This window comes from Pelophylax lessonae (genome assembly GCF_965119305.1).
Source record: "Pelophylax lessonae genome assembly, chromosome: 3".
NCBI lineage: Eukaryota > Metazoa > Chordata > Amphibia > Anura > Ranidae > Pelophylax > Pelophylax lessonae.
The window spans coordinates 30,279,748-30,303,889 of NC_138770.1; the positions used below are offsets into that span (position 1 = coordinate 30,279,748).

Here is a 24,142-nt window from a genome sequence, read left to right on the forward strand (position 1 = left end):
AATGTACAACATAGAGTATATAGTGCAGGATGGATGTACATCCAGACTTTAGATCTGAGTGGTTTTATATAACATGTCAGTTTTGGCCGTTACTTGCCCTTCAATCGATATCCCTATATGTGGTGATCGATGTCACCAGCAGGGGGAGCCCGCCGTAGATGCATCCAGACCTTGTACCTCGGATGCCTTACAGGAGGTGTCACTTCCTGTTGACGTCTGCTGACCGGACTGCATCGCATCAGAGATAGTGTCACTTCCTGGTGCGACCGGATATGACGCAATTGGGGCGTCATATCCGGCTATATGCGGCAAACATAGGAAATGTTTGCCACTTCTATCATCCACACCTGCATGGGATTAAAACTGGCGCCAACATAGGTGAGGGAGGGGATTAATCCCCCTTCCTATATATTACACACTGAATTCAATACCGATCAGGCAGGCTGGCTGGCGTGAAAAACCACAAGGTAGGTACCGCTGACACCATTATATGCAATCATATATTGCCTTTATTGGCAATATATCATAGAATGACACAAAATAGTCTAACCTGAAATTGGATGGATAGTTTCTACAGGACCTGTTGGACCCGGGATATACTATCCCCCCCCCCCCCACCGTTCTGGAATAGGATGAGATGAGGTTATAGGTTCCTGCCTGAAGCCACTCATATACTGCAAAAAGGTGGGCATACTCTCTGGTGATTTATTCCCCTCTCTCTATTCTCCTCCCCCCTCCCTATGGATATATATGAAGTACCCACATCACAAGCATGCCTACTTAAATGAGGTCTTCACCCCTTTTTAGGCTATAAGGACTGAAGGTTTATATCGCATATATACATCTAATAAACCACTCCATCGGCCCTGATCAAGGGAAAAGGAAACGATAGGTGGATATATCAAGTGCAGCCACCAGGTATGAATCAAATGTTGCATTCAAGTATTAGAGGCTATAGGAAGGGATAAGTGATCTCATAGAATTTTCTTGGTGCTATATACCTCACACTTATATTCTTCCTATTCAGTGTGGTAACCATCGTGCTCCCATAACAGAACAGCTTTACATATAAAAGAGTCCTGACTATCAAGTTATAACACAGTGCTATCTTATGCAGCATAAAAAGGTGGGTTAGTATTGAATATCCTCCAAATATATCCATAGTGATATGCATATAATTAAATAGAGTCTACTCTTGCAGCGGTGCTCTTTGCGGTGATTGAGAGGCTGGACACTTAAGGCCCGGCCGACGACCGATCGGCCAATTTTCGGCTTGTTAGTATGATGCTTCCGACAGCCGACAGCGCACTTTCGGCCGAACAGAATCTGTCGTGCAGGCATTAAAATTTTTGTATGCCGACACCAGAACGGCCGATTGTTCGCCAGTCAGTACAGATTTCGGCCGACAGACAGCAGATTTGCAAGACTGGGCATGCTCAGAAAAGAAAAAACACAGGGAAAGTTAACCATCACATGACATCACTTCTGCAGTCGGCTGTTGTTGGCGGACAAAATTCGTGTGCAGTCTTTTGCACTTTTCAGCGGACACGTCAGCCCGGGGACAAAAGACGGCCGAACGTTCGGCCGACGATCAGTACGTGTGTACGGGGCTTTAGCCTAAAATAAATGAGTGAATATATGTATACATTGGAGGCTATACACAAATACTAAGGGGACAATATCTGGTGTTTTTTCGTGTCGCCAATCTGCCATCTCCCGAGTCATTGAAAAGGGTCAGTACAAAACCACAGCTTTATATGATTATACTCTGACTAATGATGATTGATGTAATTTTTTGGACTTATAAGTCACTAACTGTTATTTTGCTGTATTTCATATCACCTATAGAAATACCGGTCTGTCATGGTCTCTCTGGCCCTGAGGAAGCCTTGAGCGAAACGCGTCGGCTTGTTGGGGACCTACATTGACCGTATTCCATCTACTCTTTCCATCCTACACAGGCTCTTGGTTTTTTCTCCCTTCTGGGATGTATTTCTATTAAATGACTCTTTATAATCAATTTTATCAGTATTATTCTATGTTATTTTGTTTGTGCTAACATGTGCGCACACGCCCATGTTTTTTACGATGAAATTTAATAAAATGTAAATTATTTTTAGAAGTTGGTTTTTGTGTGATCCTTCTACTCCCACTGGCCCGTAAAGCCCCACTTTCCCCTATCTTCTGTGTCCTCATATCAATTAGGGGTAAGGGCCTACACGCACGGAACTTTTTGTCTTGATTAATGTTCAACATAGAGTATATAGTACAGGGATCAGGAGTATGTAATGTACAACATAGAGTATAGAGTACAGGGATCAGGAGTATGTAATGTACAACATAGAGTATATAGTGCAGGGGTCAGGAGTATATAGTGCAGGGGTCAGGAGTATGTAATGTACAACATAGAGTATATAGTGCAGGGGTCAGGAGTATGTAATGTACAACATAGAGTATATAGTGCAGGGGTCAGGAGTATATAGTGCAGGGGTCAGGAGTATGTAATGTACAACATAGAGTATATAGTGCAGGGGTCAGGAGTATGTAATGTACAACATAGAGTATATAGTACAGGGATCAGGTGTATAATGTACAACAGAGTATATAGTGCAGGGGTCAGGAGTATGTAATGTGTAATATGAATGTAGAATCCCTTTGACATCCAAAAGGATATTGGGTGCCAGTCACTTTTGTCTTATTAAAGTGTTACTGCAAAATGGTTCAGGAGGTGAGGGTTGGAGGTGAGGGTTGGGGGGGATGGGGGTCTCAGATACCATGGCAGATCACTTACAGACCCTGCAGATCAATGTCTACTCTCACAGTGTCAGAACCTATAAACCAACTGAGCAACACTGTAAGCACATTCCCAAATTTCAGTGCGTCCTCCAAGTGAGTCACCAGGCCCTCCTTAGAGACCGGCCTTCTTCATGGCTCCTTCCAGCAAGGGGCCTCCCCTGGGTCTCCTCCTTGGCACAGCTTCCTCCAGACCAGGCAGGACAGCTTCACAACCACTTCAGCACATGTTAGGCCCCAAAACAGGCTAATGGACCTAACAGCAGAGCTCCATCCAGCAGCCCCTCCCTACACCTCATCCCAGGGGAAGAGAGCGAGCACATGGCCTGTCCCAAATATTTATTTCCTCCCCCAGCATGCACCAGTGACATATACCTCCTACTGGATTGGCTGACAGAAATATAAATATTCTTAATGTAAGACATTAAACCCAAAGAAAATATTTATTATATTGCAGCTTATCGATTCTTAGATTTGATGTTAGTTTTCCTTTTTAGGATTTCTTATATGTTCATCTGGTGATCTGGCCAGTAAATCTGTTCTATAAAAGCCCCAATTCTAAAGCAGAAGGTATCAGTTACTGGGATGGGGCAGACCATTTACCACTGGCAGGGGTGCTTACAATGATCAGCTTTTATTTATTCTTGTAAAACCTTTATCCCAAAAGGGAAAAAACAGTTTACTGTAACTGATTATAAAGTGTGAGATGGATTTTGGCTTCAATTTGTTATTGTTAAATCTGCTAATACATCTAACACTCCACTCCCCCCCCCCAGACTGATAACGCTGCTGTCTCCAGAGTGGGGGCGCTCTAATACAGAAGGTGTGACCAGGTGAAAACAGAGGGGAAAAAGCCCCTAAAAAGAAAAGTAATGCAGCCACCACATCTAATGATTGGTAAGCTGCAATGTATGACATTTTTGGTTTTGGGTTAATTATCATTTTAGTTTGGTTGGTGAAATGTCATACTATGTCCAGTGATAGCGGTGACATCTACTGGCCACAGTGAGAAATCACAACTCAGCTTAAGCTTAGGGAAAAACCAGGCGAAAAACTGAACAATCAGTCTGAGCTAAGTACAGCCCAGCCAAAAACTAACATGACATAGTAGTCCCTATTTAAGACAAGCTGTAACTTCAGATCCCCGTCTCCTTTTTTCTGACTGCTCAGACAAACTGTCTAAATTCTGGACTTTGGACAGATGTAAAGAGAGGAATGCAGATAAAGGGGTACAACTTATGTAGGAGGATTTGTTTGATTCTTGTGTATCACCTGAGGCCAATCACTTCACTGGGTATATGGAGGGTTTACACCCACTCTACATGTTTACATGAGACAAGTTGCAGAGGTCCCACACCGCTGCCTCCCATCTCCTGAGACTGCACTCAGTGACTTGGGTGTGAGACTATACAGACATATCCCTCCACCCGACACAGCCAGCAAATAACAGAGCAAGTAACCCCGGGAGAATTCTTCTGTCATGTTTTGCTAGACCCCGGCATGGGGCAGAAGACCCAAAAAACATACCCCAGGTGCCTAGGTCCAGTAATGCCTATTGTCAAAATGAACATTTTACTGCCAGCTGAACCCCAGAATCTCCATAAATCCAGTCTAGAGACATAAATTGTGTCTGCAGCACAGAGAAGGAAGATTATCCGAGAGAAATACAGAAATACAGGACGGGGAACACAGCTCAGGAAAGTGACCAGGGGATTACAGGCTGATATCACCCAGTCCCCGCCCTACTCTGGACCAATCAGTGAGCAGTATGGGTGGAGGAATGTATTTATTGTTAATGACCCACCTGTGCTGATCTCTGTAGGAGTGTCCTCCTCTATAAATGTCCCCGTTATTCCATCCTCCTCCATAGACTGCTGATCATCCCTCACATACCTCTCTTCTTCTTCTGCTTTAACCTCAAATTCTATATCGATTGGATCTCCACTCTAAATCAAGAAAATAAGAGAGAATATCATCTGTAAAATATAAGATTTATTATTGTGACATCACATAAAAATCCACACATTGTCTCCATGAGTCTGTGTTTTATAATCTCTGTCTCACCAACCTTGTAACATTGAGGGATGGTGTGACCTTCCTGTGTGGAATCCCGGGAATACAGAGGACGGGGACATCTCTCTGGTGGGTTCCTGGTATTAGGTGGCTCCATCATATCCTTGTGTCCTTCTGAAAACTCCTCCATCACTCCATACTCCTCATCCTCCTCTTTATACTCTTCTTTAACATCAATATTATCATCCCCAAGTTTTCCACTCTGAATATATAATAAAACATTTCTTGTAACAAATATACTGTGTATAAATCAGAACTACCAATCATTGTCACTCATCTACCTGATGATGGTGGGGGATGGTGTGACCTTCCTGTGTGGAATCCCGGGAATACAGAGGACGGGGACATCTCTCTGGTGGGTTTCTGTAGCTGGATGACTCCACCATGGTGTCCTGGTACAGATCTTTGTGTTCCTTTAGAAACTCTGACTCCTCCATCACCCCATCCTCATCATCCTCCTCTTTTATCTCTTCTTTAACCTCAACTTTAGAATCTCTCAGGTTTCCACTCTGAATATATAATAAAAATGACATCAATGGTAACAATGCAGATAATGTACAGATCCTAATGATACTATCAGTGATTGTTCCTCATCTACCTGATGATGGTGAGGGATGGTGTGATCTTCCTGTGTGGAATCCCGGGAATACAGAGGACGGGGACATCTCTCTGGTGGGTTCCCATTACTGGATCCATCTGTAGGAAACACACACACTGACTGAATACATTGTTTCTATGTGTTTATCAGATGATGGGGGATCTAGGTGGATCCTCCGTACTGCTCTCTCCTTTACAATAAAGTCTCCTCTTACCCGGTGATGTGAGGGGCGGCTGATTCTCCATCATGACGTCCTTGTAGAGATCCTTGTGTCCTTCTAAATACTCCCACTCCTCCATGGAGAAATAGACAGTGACATCCTGACACCTTATAGGAACCTGACACACACAATGATACAGTCACCATCCAGACACATCCCTTGTCTGTTACTGGATAATGTCCCAGAATTCCCAGCACAGCTCACCTCTCCTCCATGATCTCTCTGGTGACTTCTAGAATCTTCTTTGTATTTCTCTATTCTATCAGGGAGGGAGGTGGAGGCAATGTGATGGTCATATGATCTCCAGACTTCACAGGAGGAAAACTCTAGATCTGAACACAAATAGTAAAATCAAATGAAATTCCCAGAATCCTCCTCACCTCACCATTCGGGTTTCCATTTGATTAAATCCCCACCTCAGACTGAGGTATAATTTACCCACAGAGGACCCCCACACTACGCAGAGTAAAAGCTTGTTGCAGGCATTCTGACATCATTACATACAACGCAGGACCAACAGTCCCACTTTACTAATGAGGATGCCAAGGATCCACCCACATCCTAAGAGCATGAGAAAAAAAAGACAGAGGGAGGGACATTGGGGGAAGGGGGGGGGGGGAGCTGTGAGGTCAGTGTGATGTCATAGGACATATAGACTAGGGATGGAGGAACATTTAGATGGGGAGATTTGAGGGGCCCTCTATATGAGGATCCTGTGCTAACCAAATCATTGTTCCTGGGTGCCTCCCACTTCTCCTAAAATGAAGAGTGAACTTTGACCTTTACCATACAGAAATCTGTCAGGATTCTGTGAAAGTAATCTCTCATGTGCGTGACGTGAGGTGATGTGCGGAGAAACGGAGTGTAAATAGCAGACAATTTTCTCCAGAGCTCCTAATGGTGGGGATGGATTTTGCTGCATGCTGGTGCCAAGTTTCCACCCCCAGGGTTACTTCAGGTGTGGAGAAAAGTTGTGTAAGAGGATATGGAGGAGAGATGAGGAGGAGATCCAGGAATCAGGATAAAGGTCAGGACAAGCAACAGACGAGTGCATCCAAGAGATAAAGCCGGGGTCAGAAAATCAATCCAAGGAAACAACAGGCAGGACGAGGAATAGCAAGAAGGAGCTCAGAGACAAATGAGAATATTGCTCAGCCAATGGGAGATTATCTCAGCATGACTTACATAATGAAAGAGATGAGGGGGAGGGGAGGTGACCATAGATACATGGAAATTCAGCTGGTTCAGCAGGGATCGGTCACATTTCCATCCATATATGGTCAGCTTTGGAAGCAAGATTTATTAATCATCAACTGATCCCCTTGAAGGGGTTAATCTACTTATTACCTCCTCTGCCGCCAGATCCTGCAGTGTCTCCCTCTACGTTCTATGGAACGTCCTCTTTACCTAACATCACTTCCTGTCTGTATTCCATAGAGACTTCCTGTCTGTATTCCATAGACTTCCTGTCTGTATTCCATAGAGACTTCCTGTCTGGGTAGAAGTGAGATCACCACCTTGTGGAGCTCAGAGGAACTGCAGCCCTGAGAACCGTCTGGTAGTGTGAACACGGCCTTGTGCTGTGTGTGTATGTACTGTATATCCTTTCCCTTTCTCTCCTCCCTGAGTGTGTATGAAGAGGCGGAGCTCCTGCTGGAACAGCGGTCGGAGGAGGAAGCCGAGTCTAGGAGGGAGACTGACAGAAAGCGCAGGGAATTGTATGCATAAGATATATAGAGAAACAACAGTTTCCCTTCCTTCACTTGGTGAGGTGGACACCTGGTGGGGTTTTTTTTTTTTTTTTTGCTGTGGTAGGTTTTTTCTTGTTTTTTTTGGAGAAAGATGGAGAAGAGGAGGTTCATTTATAGATCGGGTTACCTACATATTGTAGGAAGAGAAGTCAAATAATATATTACCCCTCAAAAATTTAAATTATACTATGTAATATAATATGCTACATAAAAAAAGGGGTTTCCTCCCTCTTTGTACTCATATTTTTGGAGCCTTTTATTTATTTATTTATTTCCACTACAGTCACGTTTTTGATGATTTTTTTTCTACTGTTTAAGATATATAAATTTAGAATTGACACTTGGGGTGCTTAGGGTCGGTTTTTTTTTTTTGTTTTTTTTTTGGAGTATAAACAATGTACAAGATTTATAAACATGTATATATGGTAGGCATGTGTTTAGATTTATTTACATATTATGAGGATGGTAATAAAATATTACTTTTCATCCCCCTCCTTTCTTATTATTTATTTTTAATATTTTAATTTTTATTTTCATTACACAAAGCTACATAAAGAAAAAAAGGGGTTTCCTCCCTCTTTGTACTCATATTTTTGGAGCCCCCTATTTTTTTTCCACTATAGTCACGTTTTTGATGTTTTTTTTTATTTCACTGCTTAAGATATATACATTTAGAATTGACACTTGGGGTGCTTAGGGTTTGGGGATTTCTTTTTTTTTTTTTGGAGTATAAACAATGTACAATGTACAAGATTTATAAACATTGGGTATAAATACATTTTTTTTTTTGACACTATAAAATTATTTACACACGCTAAATAGGGGATCGAGGAATTTCCCCTTTTTTCACATTTTTTTTTTTTTTTGAGCACTATAAAATTATTTGTATTATCCAGATAGGAAACTAAGAGATTCCCTTCTTTCACTTTTTTTTTTTTTTTTATGTTACTAGTATTAAAAATGCTCATCTCAACTTCCAATAATACACTAGCAGCGCTATCATAAGAAGAGAATAAAGTCTCTGTGATGGAATATAAAACGATGTGAGACAAGTTCATGCAGAGAGTCCACAGAATCAAAGAGTGCAGCTCCTCCACAACTGTACATTCAGATCCTAGAAAGCCTCCACCTCACCGCTGTGCACACCCAATGGTAGTACACTTACCAGAGGCCGCTGGATAACGAGCCAATGTATATCTCAAACACAGGGATGTGTGGTCCACCAAAGACTTGAAAACCAGGAAGGGACTCTCGCCTCACACTTATACACAGGAATCGCTCCGCATATACCAGGTGCATGTGAATAAATCAATAACACGACATAGCGTGATACTGCATAATAATCCCCTTTATTCCAACACACAAATTCTTCAAATATTGCACTCACAGACAAATGGTAAGTAAAGCGTGTAAAACTGGGGTAAAACCTGTGTCCTGTCGCTTCCCTCTGATGAATAGCTTGCTGCTCGTTACCTGGACGGTCAAACTACCGTTCAGCTACCAATCGGCAAGCTATTCATCAGCGGGAAGTGACAGGACACAGGTTTTACCCCAGTTTTACACGCTTTACTTACCATTTGTCTGTGAGTGCAATATTTGAAGAATTTGTGTGTTGGAATAAAGGGGATTGTTATGCAGTATCACGCTATGTGGTGTTATAGATTTATTCACATGCACCTGGTATATGCGGAGCGATTCTTGTGTATAAGTGTGAGGCGAGAGTCCCTTCCTGGTTTTCAAGTCTTTGGTGGACCACACATCCCTGTGTTTGAGATATACATTGGCTCGTCATCCAGCGGCCTCTGGTAAGTGTACTACCATTGGGTGTGCACAGCGGTGAGGTGGAGGCTTTCTAGGATCTGAATGTACAGTTGTGGAGGAGCTGCACTCTTTGATTCTGTGGACTCTCTGCATGAACTTGTCTCACATCGTTTTATATTCCATCACAGAGACTTTATTCTCTTCTTATGATAGCGCTGCTAGTGTATTATTGGAAGTTGAGATGAGCATGTTTTATCACTTTTGAGATACACCCATTTTTAACATGTATTATTTGTAATAGCAGCAGCTGCAGGTCCTTTTAATAGGACCATATATATTTATTGTATATTTATTGTCTACTTACATTTGAGCGCTGGGTGAGTGGGCCCATTTTATAGATCCTACTCCTCATTTTATAGTATTAAAATTGCCTTCAGGATGCTCAAAGGATATAGAGGGCTGCTCCCTGAGAGGGAAGAGAGATAAAAATAGAAGAACGGCTTTCTGCTGATTATAAAATATTAGAGTATAAAGAGTCCGGGGGGTTTGTGGGGGGAGAGAGCTGGGACCTCACTTTGAGGCCCTGCCCAACCACGAACCTACATAGGACTACGCACAAGCCTTTAGGTTTGAGGGTGTGCGTACAAATAACAAGTAGTTAATTTTTCAGTTTTGGGTGGGTGGGATTGGTTCTGTGTTTTTTTTTTTTTAATTTCTCTCTTTTCTTCCCTTTCCCTTCCTTTCCCTTTCCATTTTCTAGCGTGACAATATGGCCAATATAAAAGTAATGACATTAAATTCAAGAGGCCTTAATACTCCCGAAAAAAGACGTATGTTATTAAATGCTTTAAAACGCTCTCAGATGGCACAAAATCTAATGTAACGATTTTGCGGCCGGAACTCCGCTTTAATGTTTGGCAACAGATGATATTGCCAAGCACAAGGTACTACAGTGGCTACAAAAATGTGCACCGGCCTATACTAACCCTTATGCTGAAGAATGGGAGTGTTTGGTGATGAGGCCTAGTCAGGGTACCTGACCAACATCTTTGGTTGGTTTAGGTACATCGATGATGTCCTCTGGATTGGCATGGTGAACCTCAGAACAATGGGAGGTTTATAGGGATAGAATCATTCAATTTGAAATTGATGTTGGGTGGCTTTGGGGTGTTTTCATTTTTAATGTAAAATACACTCTAGTGTCTGGTGTTTGTTGGCTCCCATATTCAATTTTTTTTCACTTTGGGTGCCCCCCCCCACAGAGTTTAGCCTGCCTTATGGGCCAGAAACACTCCCTTTTAGCTAGTGTGTGAAGTGGCTTCGTACTCAGCCCATCGTGGCGTCACATATACATGTACATCATGACAATTTTGTACATAGTAATTTTCTTGTGTGTCATGGTGCTTCTGACATGTGGATGTAATGACGTCACACCACCGATTAGCCTTTGGCTGTATTTTCCCAGTAGGAGGGACTGGGTTAATCAATGGAATACCCTGTTATTCAGGGAAAAGGGGCAGGAATGCTGTTTACTATTCTCTGTCTCTATGGGTGCCATCTTTACTATTTGGCCTGATAGATAAGGGTGGAGTACACTACAGTGGGCTGGGCAGTCTCTGAAGGAATTGGAATATCAATTAAACTGGTCAGACGTCAGTCTTTCCCCCATCTGATCCTGAGGTAATGCTCTCTGTATCTCTCCTTGATGGATAGACTTTTATTTTTACACCTGGAATGAAGGTCCTTTGATGTGAAGTTTCATGACAGTGAGTGGACTTTTATGAGTTCCTAGTAATAGGGGTTACATCCAAGCCATGCAAAGGTGGTATCAGTGGTCCCTGAATACATTTTTATATGGACATTTGTGTGTTATTAATTACAGGCTAAATCTACCTGGAGACACTGTACAAGTGTTATACTGTATGTAGTCTTGTGGTCCCTGTTGAAGTCCATGTATGGACATTTCTACCTATTATTATTATTTTACAAGATTTATAGAGCACCAAAGCTTGCACAGTGCTTTATAATCTAAAGGAAGACTGTACAGTTACAATACAAGAGGGTTTACAAGGGCCTTGCTCCTAAGAGCTTACAATCTAATTGGGTGGGCCAAGTTATACAAAAGGTTATAACTGTGGGGGACGAGCTAATGGAAGAATTAAAAGTTTGAGGTGTAAGAGGCTTTCCTGAAGAGATAATTCTATCTATGATAAATGACAGACTAGATTCACATTGACACGTTCTCCACACCTGGAATGTGCTGAGTTCTTGGATAACGTCTACACAGTGTTTACAGATTGGCTTTATCACCCCAACGAGCTATCTCCAGTTAATGGACGTAATCATTATGTTTGGATGATGTCACCAGTCAGGAGCCTTTCCTGTCATCCTACATTAGGGTGACCAGATATTTAAAATGAAATCCTGGGACATTATTATTATTTTTTTTTGGCAGATGGTAAACTATTTTATAAGCATCAAGAGCAATTTTGTGAAAATTCATACGTCTGGAAAACCAGGTCGCATTGAATTGTCACAGAAACAAATGACTGGACTTTCTAAGGCACACCATAGAATGAATCAGAGTGACTCGTGTATTGTAAAATATATTCTTTTTATTTATTGCAAAAAATTATTATTAAAAATGAGAGCAGGAAGTACACATCGAACTTGTCCTCTTCAAGAGGTAACCATTAACATGGATTAATAAAATCGCATAGCCAAAGACAATTTTTATCCAGTTGAACCCTTGGGTGACTGGAAAAATTGTGTGGGCTATGATGCATTCATAATGCGTTCACAACAATAATTAAGCAACTATAAATTCGTATCTGATCTTTGGGTCTACGCGTTTCGCAGCGTGCTTCTTCAGGACCACATTTTAACATCAGATAAATCTTAAGACAAAGAGAATGTTTCATTAGTACACTTATAATAAAGATAATGTGTAATACCTTATGGCTACACCCATAAGGTGCGAGTTTATCTAGACCATGTGCACACAAATTGTATTAAACATTATCTTTATTATAAGTGTACTAATGAAACATTCTCTTTGTCTTAAGATTTATCTGATGTTAAAATGTGGTCCTGAAGAAGCACGCTGCGAAACGCGTAGACCCAAAGATCAGATACGAATTTATAGTTGCTTAATTATTGTTGTGAACGCATTATGAATGCATCATAGCCCACACAATTTTTCCAGTCACCCAAGGGTTCAACTGGATAAAAATTGTCTTGGGCTATGCGATTTTAATAATCCATGTTAATGGTTAACTCTTGAAGAGAACAAGTTCGATGTGTACTTCCTGCTCTCATTTTTAATAATAATTTTTTGCAATAAATAAAAAGAATATATTTTACAATACACGAGTCACTCTGATTCATTCTATGGTGTGCCTTAGAAAGTCCAGTCATTTGTTTCTGTGACAATTCAATGCGACCTGGTTTTCCAGACGTATGAATTTTCACAAAATTGCTCTTGTTTCTCAATTTTTGGATGATGGCACTTATTGGGTAGTTCAATCTCTCCTATGTTCTATTTTATAAGCATATTTTCCTCAAATAGTTCATGAGATGGTCAGAGACTGCGGACATAGTGCAGGAGATGGTCAGAGACTGCAGACATAGTACAGGAGATGTTCAGAGACTGCTGACATAGTACAGGAGATGGTCAGAGACTGCTGACATAGTACAGGAGATGGTCAGAGACTGCTGACATAGTACAGGGGGTGGTCAGAGACTGCAGACATAGTGCAGGAGATGGTCAGAGACTGCAGACATAGTACAGGAGATGTTCAGAGACTGCTGACATAGTACAGGGGATGGTCAGAGACTGCTGACAGAGTACAGGGGATGGTCACAGACTGCGGACACAGTACAGGGGGTGGTCAGAGACTGCAGACATAGTAGAGGGGGTGGTCCGTGACTGCGGACATAGTACAGGGGGTGGTCCGTGACTGCGAACATAGTACAGGGGGTGGTCAGAGACTGTGGACATAGTACAGGGGGTGGTCACAGACTGCTGACATAGTACAGGGGGTGGTCAGAGACTACGGACATAGTACAGGGGATGGTCAGAGACTGCGGACATGGTACAGGGGGTGGTCAGAGACTGCGGACATGGTACAGGAGGTGGTCAGAGACTGCAGACATGATACAGTAGATGGTCAGAGACTGCGGACATAGTAGCGGGGGGTGATCAGAGACTGTGGACATAGTACAGGGGGTGGTCAGTGACTGCGGACATAGTACAGGGGGTGGTCAGTGACTGCGGACATGATACAGGAAATGGTCAGAGACTGCGGACATAGTACAGGGGACGGTCAGAGACTGCAGCCATAATAGAAGAGATGATCAGACACTGCGGATATTATACAAGAGATGGTCAGAAACTACTGCACTGAAATGTGAGCCATGCTTTGGTCCCTTTTCAGAAGCATTTGACATGCAGTGAGGAGGGGATATTGCATTTCCTCACTGCCTCTTTAACCCCTAACTACCACTTAAAAACACATAGGACAAAATACTGTTCTAAGCTCGGGAGGGGGAGAGAGAGAAGGAAGAGCAGGAAGGAGGAGGGGGGGCGGCGGAATCTGGTCACAGCTCAGTCACTTCAGTCCCTGAGGGCTCTCAGCTCAGTCACAGTGGCTTCAGGATTACAGTGTGACTGTTGGCTGTTCCAATTAAACTTCCCGCCCACACATCCTATTCACACCCAGCACACGGGCTGCTGGAGTGTGGGCAGATACAGCGAGGGAGGGGCGGGAAGAAGCAGAGGCGATCCAGCCTCTTCCATTCTCTGAGGAGGGGGGAGCTGTGCTGTCTGTGCTCCATGAGAAGGGAACTCAGACACTCAGCAGTGTGACAGATGCAGCCATCTGTATATTCACGGAGGGTTGGAAACACTTATGGGGCACCCTATGTAGGGGCACTGGCCTGACAACCCTTCCCACCCCCAATGTGTGTCATCCATGGTGAACCACCACCCCCTTTGGAAGCCACTGGTGCCACCCCTGAATCTGGGAACAGAACTGGGGACATACTTGGTCCGGGATGGTGTCCTCAATCTGGGGACTGTCCCCAGGAAACCGGGGACGTCTGGTCACCCTATCCTACATGCTCCCTTCTGAGGATTCTTCTATCCTTCCAAACAAATGTATGAAATCATCGATGAGTCCTCCTTCTATGTGATCTAGAAGATCTGGAATCACAATGCCTTTATGGATGAAGTGGATGACGCAGTTTATATATTATGTATAAAAGAAGAAAATGTAACATACTGCGCTAATAATAAAGATACCAGCTAGCACACTTAACTGACAAATACGTTGATAAAAAGTAAAAATATGTAAATGTGCAGCGCTAAACCAAAGTGATAATAATGAATAAATCACTCAAAGTAATGATAAAAAGTGTAAATATAGATAGAAGGTGAATATAAGTCCCAAGTGAACAAAGGTGAGAATTAAAGTCCAGGGTGATGTGTGTGATCACAGTTGACGCTAGATCCCAGCACCAGCAAGGAAACAAACATATGCACTCACCAGAGGGACTGGACCCAAAATACCATATAGTAAATGGGTCAGATGGGCTCACAAGGTATCAGGTGGGTCTCCAGATAAGTGCTGCAGCCACGGACGTTTCAGTGCAATCACAAGACGAATGAAGCAAGATGAAGACTCTCATTCACCAAATGACATGGAGGGATAAACCAAACAAGGCAAACATAGTGTAAATTAGCTGTGGGTCCTGAGCACCTCGTATGACATCACATAATGCTGATATAATCAGTGGGTCCTTAACCACTTAAGCCCCGGAAGATTTTACCCCCTTCCTGACCAGGGCCTATTTTGCGATTCAGCACTGCGTGACTTTAATGGACAATTGCTCGGTCGCGCAATGCTGTACCTAAATGAAATTGACGTCCTTTTTTCCCCACAAACAGAGCTTTCTTTTGGTGGTATTTGGTCACCTGTGTGATTTTTTTGATCATGCGCTATAAACAAAGAATAGCGACAATTTTGCAAAAATAACAATATTGTTCACATTTTTTAATATAAAATTCCCCCCAAAAAAATGTAAAAATCAAAATTTTTTAACATTTTAGGCCAATTTGTTTTCTGCTACATATGTTTGGTAAAAAAAAATCGCAAAAAGCGTATTTTGATTGGTTTGCGCAAAAGTTATTGCGTTTACTAACTAAGGGAAAGATTTTTGTCATTTTTATTATTTTGTTTTTTTTTTTAACGAGTAATGGCAGCGATCTGCGTTTTTGTTTTTTTGCGGTACTGCGACATTGCGGCAGACAGATCAGACCCTTGACTGACATTTTTGACACTTTTGGGGTTACCAGTGACATTACTACAGTAATCAGTGCTATACATATGCACTGTTACTTTAAAAATTACACTGGCAGGGAAGGGGTTAACTTTTATTTGAGAGGGAGGGGTTAAGTGTGTCCCTAGGGGCGTGCTTCTAACTGTGATTGGATGTGGCTGTGTGTGTAACAGCAGAGATCTATGGTCCTACATAGCAGGACCGTATGATCTGTGCTGTTACACAGGGGAGAACGGCAGGCTTTGTTTACATTAGCCGCCTGCCTTTCTCCCGGTGTAACCGACGATCGCGAGTGACCGGCGGACATCGGGTCCACCGGTCACTCACGTGTGGGGGTCCGTGAGCGAGCGGGAGCGGGAGCGTGCCTCCGGCGGTGCGTGCTCACTTCCTAGAGCCTCACAGGCAAGCGACGTAGTACTACGTCACTTTGCCTGTGAGGGGCTGACCGCCGCAGTAAATAGTCGTGCGACGGTCGGCAAGTGGTTAACAGCTTCTTTCAACTGCGCTGTAGCCAGAGAGATTGCCAGATAAATTTATATTGCTCTCTGCTTACCAGAGAGCAGGATCCATTGGTAGGGTCTGCTGATGGTGTGATTGCAAACTGAAACGTCCGTAGCAGCAGCACTTATCTGGAGACCCACCTGATACCTTGTGAGCCCATCTGACCCATTTACTATATGGTATTTTGGGTCCAGTCCCTCGGGTGAGCGCATATGTTTGTTTCCTTGCTGGTGCTGGGATCTAGCGCAGTGTTGCCAACCGTCCGTATATTTACGGACAGCCCGTAAAATCAGGGCACTTTTCTCCTGCCCGTAAATACCCGTAGCAGGAAAAAAGTATCCGTTAAAACGATGGCTGCGGCGAGACAAACTGACTGCGCATGCGCGGCGTTCGCCTCTCGGTCTCGATCACTCACAGTCAGTCAGTCAGTCTCATCATCTCCTCCTCCCCCGCCTGTGCCCTGCCCACATGGCCCGCCCAGAATTTTCCTGCCACTGCCGCCGCGGACCGCACGCGAGCAAGCCAGGAGGAAGGAGCCTGCTGCCGGCCGGAGGTGGACCGCGTGTGGAGAGGAGTCAGACGAGACGACGGAGACCGACTGACCCGACCAGCCCAGGACTGTCTGCAGCAGCACCAGCCAGCTGAGCTCCCACCCCGGCGTCCCCCCACGAGGAGGATCCATCCATCTCTGGGCTGGCCTGGCACAGACACCACCACCATCGGCCATCCACTGTCTCTCGAGTTTCGTCGACTCCATCTGATGATCTTCTTCTCCAGACCGTGAGTACTCCTCCTAGGCTCCTACTAATCTCCTCTCCTCGCCCCCAGTCTCCCCAGGCCCCACCTGCCACCTCTCTGACCTCCTCAGCCCTGGCCTGAGCCCAGGGCAGGGCTGCTGAAGAATTCATCCATCCAAAATTCCATCCATGGCCTCTCCTCGCTCCCAGTCCCCCCCAGGCCCCCCCTGCCACCTCTGACCACCTCCTGTACCATGTCCGCAATCTCTGACCACCTCCTGTACCATGTCCGCAGTCTCTAACCATCTCTCATCTTTTATCATGTCTGCAGGGGAGTCTGGACTCTGGAGAGGAGTCAAGAGTGAGAGCGCCGCTGGGATGAGGGTCACGGGAGAAGTCAGATGTGTGGGGCCAGTGGAGTGGAGACCAGAGCCGCCTGACTGAGCCCCTCACAGTGCACCTGAGAGGTCAGTGATAGCGCCGCCAGACGAGTCTGATGGGGGGGGGGGGGTCACTGATGTAAGGGGGCACTGATATAAAGATCCCTCTATATTAGTAACCCCCATATATTAATGTATTCACTCTGTGGAAGGTGGTCTCTGGTCACCAGATTGCCCCCCACATCAGAGTCTGCAGGATTCTCCCCTTACAGTGCGAAGGGGCAACTCTGCAGACCCTGATGTAAAAGGGAACTCTGATGTAAAGGGCAATGCAGTAGACTCTGATATAACAAAAACAACTGGTTACTGTCCACACCTGTAACTGGTCTCTGCAGCAAGGAGCATTGGAAGGGCAATGCATATAACAAGACAAAAAGATTTCCAAGCTCTCCTTACCGACCAATCTGTGACCAACCGAATTGACCTGTCCAACAGTACGTGTTTTTAACACATACTGTTGGACAGGTCAATTCGGTTGGTCGCAGATTGGTCGGTAAGGAGAGCTTGGAAATCTTTTTGTCTTGTTATAGACTCTGATATAAGGCGGTTTCTGGTCACCAGAGCACCCACTTAAATCAGAGTTCCCCCTTAAATCAAGATCTGCAGCATTCCTCTTTATGTCAGAGTTACACTGTAAGGGAAATCCTGCACAATCTGATATATGGGGGAACGCTGTGCTGGCTGGGTTATATTAATCTGATCTTCATGTAAATGGAGAAATATGGTTTTTGACTTTTGTTTAACCTAAACACATTGCTAATAGCACTATCTACATGTTTATAGTTTAAGTATTGATATTTGCACGGTTTAGCACTGAAAACAGTCTGTTTATGTACATTTTTGCAATGCCAGTAAAAAATTGGTGCCGTCCGTAAATTTTGGACGTTCTGCCAGTAAATTTCCCTCCGGGGGGTTGGCAACACTGATCTAGCGTCAACTGCGATCACACACATCACCTTGGACTTTAATTCTCACCTTTCTTCACTTGGGACTTATATTCACCTTCTATCTATATTTAGACTTTTTATCATTACTTTGAGTGATTTATTTATTATTATCACTTTGGTTTAGCGCTGCACATTTACATATTTTTATATATTATGTATTGTTTTACAGATGTTTTCACTCCAGGATTAATTATTTTATTTATATAACCCTTGAAAGAATTGCTATTACTTTTAGAGATCTCCACCACCATTCCTATGTGACCATTACATCCTTGCAAATTATGTTTAGCATGTTCATTTTGAGTGGATTAACATTTATTTTAATGCTTTCTGATATATTTTTGCATTTCCTTATCCAAAAAGATCAATTTCCAGATTTTGTTTTCTTGGGTATACCTTTGTTTTGAACTTAGCCATGTAAATTAGATATTATACAAGAATGTATACAAGTTGGTGAGGCCAACATAGAGTCAGTTTGGGTTACGTTGCAGTTTGCTAATCATGCAGTAACTCGTGTTGACCACCTGGTCAAGTCAAAGAACTAGATGATCTACTAGTTGAAGAAATAGCTAAAATGACAATGAAAGGAGAAGTTATCATTATGGGAGATTTCAATCTTCCAGATATAAACTGGAAAACAGGAGTACAGATATTCTAAATTCCCTACTGGGGTTGTCTCTGCAACAAGTGGTTGAGGAGCTAACCCGGAAAGGAGGCCATTTTGGATTTGGTATTCACAAATGGGGATTCGGTATATGATGTCATTGTAGGCGAAACCTTGGGATCTAGTGATCACCAGTCAGTGTGGTTTAATATAAGAACTGTGAAAGAGTCACACCACACAAAAACAAAAGTTTTAGATTTTAGAAAAACAGACTTTTCAAAAATGAAATTAGTCATAAATGAGTCCTTATCAGACTGGAACGGATTACATGGAGTCCAGGAGAAATGGGACTACTTAAAAGGTGCATTATTGAAGGCAACAGAAAATTGCATTAGACTTGTCAGTAAGAGCAAAAAAAGGAAGAGACCACTGTGGTACTCAGCAGAAGTGGCCCAAATCATTAAAAATAAAAAGCTATTTTAGGCAGAAAGAGGCCAAGCAAGTTATAAGAACTTCTAAAGTGCAGGCAGAAGAAAAACTAGCTCAGTCTATGAAAAAGGGGGATAAGACATTCTTCAGATATATAAATGAAAAAAGGAAATTAAAACAAGGAATAACTAAATTAAAAACAAAGGACGGAAGGAATGTAGAAGAGAATAAAGGGCTAGCCGACTGCCTTAATGAATACTTCTGTTCAGTTTTTACAGAAGAAAAAGAAGGAGAAGGACCTCCACTTGAAAGGATGACTAATGAATCGTTTGATGCATGTGTCTTTACAGAGGAAGACGTTCTAAGATTGCTGTCTAAAGTGAAGACAAATAAGTCACAGGGTCCTGATGAGATACACCCAAAATTATTAAAAGAGCTTAGTGGTGAGCTGGCAAAACCATTAACAGATTTATTTAACCAATCATTAGTAACAGGAGTCGTCCCGGAAGATTGGAAATTGGCAAATGTCGTGCCCATTCACAAGAAAGGTAGTAGGGAGGAATCAAGCAACTATAGACCAGTGAGTCTGACATCAATAGTAGGCAAATTAATGGAAACCCTATTAAAGGATAGGATTGTGGAACATCTTCAATCCCATGGATTGCAAGATGAAAAACAACATGGGTTTACTTCAGGGAGATCATGTCAAACAAATCTTATAGATTTTTTTGACTGGGTGACTAAAATAATAGACGGTGGAGGTGCAGTAGACATTGCATATCTAGATTTTAGTAAGGCTTTTGACACTGTCCCACATAGAAGACTTATCAATAAACTGCAGTCATTGAGCATGGACTCCCATATTGTTGAGTGGATTAGGCAGTGGCTGAGTGACAGACAACAGAGGGTTGTAGTCAATGGAGAACATTCAGAACAAGGTCATGTTACCAGTGGGGTACCTCAGGGATCTGTACTGGGACCAATTTTGTTTAATATCTTCATAAGTGATATTACAAAAGGCCTCGATGGTAAGGTTTGTCTTTTTGCTGATGACACAAAGATATGTAACAGGGTTGATGTTCCTGGAGGGAAACGCCAAATGGAAAAGGATTTAGGAAAACTAGAAGAATGGTCAGAACTCTGGCAACTGAAATTTAATGTGGATAAGTGCAAGATAATGCACCTGGGACGTAAAAACCCAAGGGCAGAATATAGAATATTTGACACAGTCCTGACCTCAGTATCTGAGGAAAGGGATTTAGGAGTAATTATTTCAGAAGACTTAAAGGTGGGAAGACAATGTAATAGAGCAGCACGAAATGCCAGCAGAATGCTTGGATGTATAGGGAGAGGTATAAGCAGTAGAAAGAGAGAAGTGCTTATGCCGCTGTACAGAACACTGGTGAGACCTCACTTGGAGTATTGTGCGCAGTACTGGAGGCCATATCTCCAGAAGGATATAGATACTCTAGAGAGAGTTCAGAGAAGAGCTACTAAACTAGTACATGGATTGCAGGAAAAAACTTACCAGGAAAGGTTAAAGGACCTTAACATGTATAGCTTGGAAGAAAGAAGAGACAGAGGGGATATGATAGAAACTTTTAAATACATACAGGGAATCAACTCGGTAAAGGAGGAGAGCATATTTAAAAGAAGAAAAACTACCACAAGAGGACACAGTTTTAAATTAGAGGGGCAAAGGTTTAAAAGTAATATGAGGAGATATTACTTTACTGAGAGAGTAGTGGATGCATGGAATAACCTTCCTGCAGAAGTGGTAGCTGCAAATACAGTGAAGGAGTTTAAGCATGCATGGGATAGGCATAAGGCTATCCTTCATATAAGATAGGGCCAGGGACTATTCATAGGATTCAGATATATTGGGCAGACTAGATGGGCCAAATGGTTCTTATCTGCCGACACATTCTATGTTTCTATGTTTCTATGTTTCTATGAATGGTTATGAGATGTTTCTAAGGGATGCAGTTCCATTGAACTCCACAAGATGGAGATCTCACTTATACTCGGATAGGAAGTTTCTATGGAATACAGACAGGAAGTGATGTCAAGAAAAGACAGGAAGTGATCTGAAATAAAGACAGGAAGTTCCAGGTGAGAGGTGAGTGGAAGTAGAGAGAAGACATTGTTGGAAGTGGCAGCAGAGGAGGTAATAAGATCTTATTTTCTATTTGCACCCAGTAAACCCCCCCCCCCCGTCATGTCCGTCCTCTTCCTCCATAGTCACTGTGACCTCTTTTATCTCCAGCAGATGATGATACACACATATATAGTGTGGAAACCTAGATTAACCCCTTCAGGGTCAGATCATTTCCCCATTTACGGGGATGGAACATTCTCCTCATTTTGGAGATAAATTCTAGTAATTTGGTCCTCTAAACAAACAGCACTGACAATAAATAGAGAAGACAATGACCATCCTGGCCATACATGGCCTACAAAGGACAATTATTACACTACACAGGCAGCCAATGGGCAATCATTACAATATGCAGCCAACACAATGATGGAGTGCAGGGGTCAGGAGTATGGAGCATAGAGCCCCTTACATTGCTGGTCAGGAGGAAGAAAACATTCCCCAGCCTGCCATGAAGAATATGTTCCATCATTGGTGTCAGAGGGAGGAAAATACTGAGGACTCTGAGGGAAGGAGAGGAGCTGAGGGGTCTCAGAGGAGGTAGCGGGACTAAAGGACTCTGGGACCTCTGAGGAGGAACTGTAGCTGAAGGACTTTGGGGGCCTCTTAGGAAGTAATCGGACTGAAGAGAGGTTAGCGTGACTGAAGGGCTGTGGGGGAATCTCAGAGGGTAGTCGGGCTGTAAGGCTCTCAGGTAAGAGGGGGCTGTAGGGCTCATAGAGACTCTTGGTCTCTGATGGTCCTCTCATGCCATCTGCACTTACTTTTATGACCTCCTTAAAGAACTCCTGCCAGAACCTGAATGAAGCCTTCACCTCACCATCTCACTGGTCAAGAAATATGTTGCAGGCCACAAAAGAGAACAAAGAAGGACACTTGTTCCTTGAGAAGGTCTGTTTGTGCAGCATCACTTACTGGTTGGCCAGTCCAATACCTTCCCATGACACATGGTTTGGCGGTGCCTGGTGCTGGAACTCAGAGCCCCAGGAACCCACTGCCACTCTGTACAATGTCCTGGATACTACAGAATATATACCAACCAAGAAAACAAACCCCTTCCCCAGCTGTCCTCCTCCTACCCACACTGGGCTGCCATTGGAAGGAAAAGAAGAGACTCCTCCCCCACAGCTCTCTACTCCACCAGCAGCATCCTCCTGCTATCCAATCCAATCCCTTCTCTTACTGCAGAGAGTGACGGTGACATCACTCCTGTTAGTCAGCAGGCTGCCCGAAGATTGGAGCCTTGCAGCCAGAGTTCTGGCAATTATCCTGATTAGCCGGAAACTCTGGCCAAAAGTCAGCAAGTTCCCCTTTCTGGACATCATGATGACCCTACATTGACCTCACAGCACTGCCTCAGAGCAAACAAGTCACAGGAAGGATCTTATTTATCATTCCTTGTCTGCAGATCTAATACTAATCAAATCCAGTTCAGAAACCAAACAAACCCAACAGAGGAAAGTGAATTTCTGATCCGGCAGGTCAAGAGGGTCCCAGGACCTTGAAAATGTAGAAAACACTTAACAGTCCAAACTAAATGTGTTCCCATGAGGGTAGTAGTCCTTAAATGTACAGCAACCCTCCTACTCCCCCCCCCCCCACATCCACATCCTATTATTGTGTGACCAATACCATCCAAATAATTCTTACTTTCATTTCCTCAAATTATCCGTCTACAAGGAGACCTGTATAGATCAAATGATGGCACCAATGAGGATGGAGGAGGACCGGAGTCACATGACTGAGAAGATACTAAACCTCACCCTGGAGATCATCTACCTGCTGACCGGAGAGGTGAGGAGGATTCTGGGAGGTCACATGACATCACTCTTATCTCTATTAATAAAATACAGACCTGACCGGAGAGGTGAGGAGGATTCTGGGATTCTAACATGATATTCCTATTGGTTCCTCAATACAGAGATTTCCTCTTCTGAAGTCAGGTGATCATATGACAATCACAGTGCCTCCATGTGACTCCCTAAAACCTGATAGACACAACATGGAGAAGATTCTAGAAGTCACCAAGAAGATGATGGAGCTGCTGACAGGAGAGGTGAGCGGTGCTGGGAATTCTGGGACATTATCCAGTAACAGACAAGGGATGTGTCTAGATGGTGACTGTATCATTGTGTGTGTCAGGTTCCTATAAGGTGTCAGGATGTCACTGTCTATTTCTCCATGGAGGAGTGGAAGTATTTAGAAGGACACAAGGATCTCTACAAGGACGTCATGATGGACAATCAACAGAATTTGAGTTTTGTGAAGAATGTAAGGAAGGAATTTCCCCGGAATGAGACGATATTGAACCTCACCCTGGAGATCCTCAGCCTGCTGACTGGAGAGGTGAGTGTAATGAAGGGGTTAAATCTGACTCCGCTGTACACTGGGATGTATTCAGAGTCACTTTGAGACTTCTGATGTTCTACTAATCAATAACAACATCCACACAAGTACTATGAATACATAAATTGTACGTACCAGTGGTGGAACTACCAGGGTCGGGGGGTCCCAGCGGGGTTGTTGGCCACAGGACTCTGAGCATCTCTCTCATACAGCCAGGTGCTGCACTGACAGTTCCTCCTCCCTCGCATGGATGGGAGAGGAGAGAGCTGATCTGCTCCTTCTCCTCCTGCCCCTCTCCTCCTGTGTGTACTGTGGGAAGTGTGAAGCTAAGCAGCGGAATTTGATCATTCAGCTGCTGGGGGTTCACCCTTCCCATGGTGCACACAGGAGGAGAGGGCGGGAGGATAAGGAGCAGATCGGCTCTCTCCCATCTGTGTGATTAGTGCAG

General features: G+C 43.5%; 4 protein-coding genes across 4 annotated transcripts in view; 2 read left to right on the plus strand and 2 right to left on the minus strand.

The window, feature by feature from the left end:
• LOC309550684 (uncharacterized protein) overlaps window positions 1-24,142 on the plus strand; it is a 1,024,308-nt gene that overhangs the window by 312,523 nt on the left and 687,643 nt on the right. The window lies entirely within an intron of this gene.
• Window positions 1-24,142, minus strand: part of LOC309550755 (uncharacterized protein) — a 318,095-nt gene that overhangs the window by 68,774 nt on the left and 225,179 nt on the right. The gene's annotated exons all lie outside the window — the stretch shown is intronic.
• Window positions 4,370-24,142, minus strand: part of LOC309550736 (uncharacterized protein) — an 851,482-nt gene continuing 831,709 nt past the window's right edge. Inside the window, exon 8 of the mRNA XM_082251073.1 lies at window positions 4,370-4,739. Within this exon, the coding sequence (XP_082107199.1) occupies window positions 4,536-4,739 (204 nt within the window). The 3' untranslated portion in view covers window positions 4,370-4,535. The remainder of the gene's footprint in view (window positions 4,740-24,142) is intronic.
• LOC309550715 (uncharacterized protein) overlaps window positions 22,408-24,142 on the plus strand; it is a 523,380-nt gene continuing 521,645 nt past the window's right edge. The window contains exons 1-3 of the mRNA XM_082251050.1: window positions 22,408-23,142; window positions 23,270-23,404; window positions 23,491-23,694. Of these exons, the coding sequence (XP_082107176.1) occupies window positions 23,047-23,142; window positions 23,270-23,404; window positions 23,491-23,694 (435 nt within the window). The 5' untranslated portion in view covers window positions 22,408-23,046. The remainder of the gene's footprint in view (window positions 23,143-23,269; window positions 23,405-23,490; window positions 23,695-24,142) is intronic.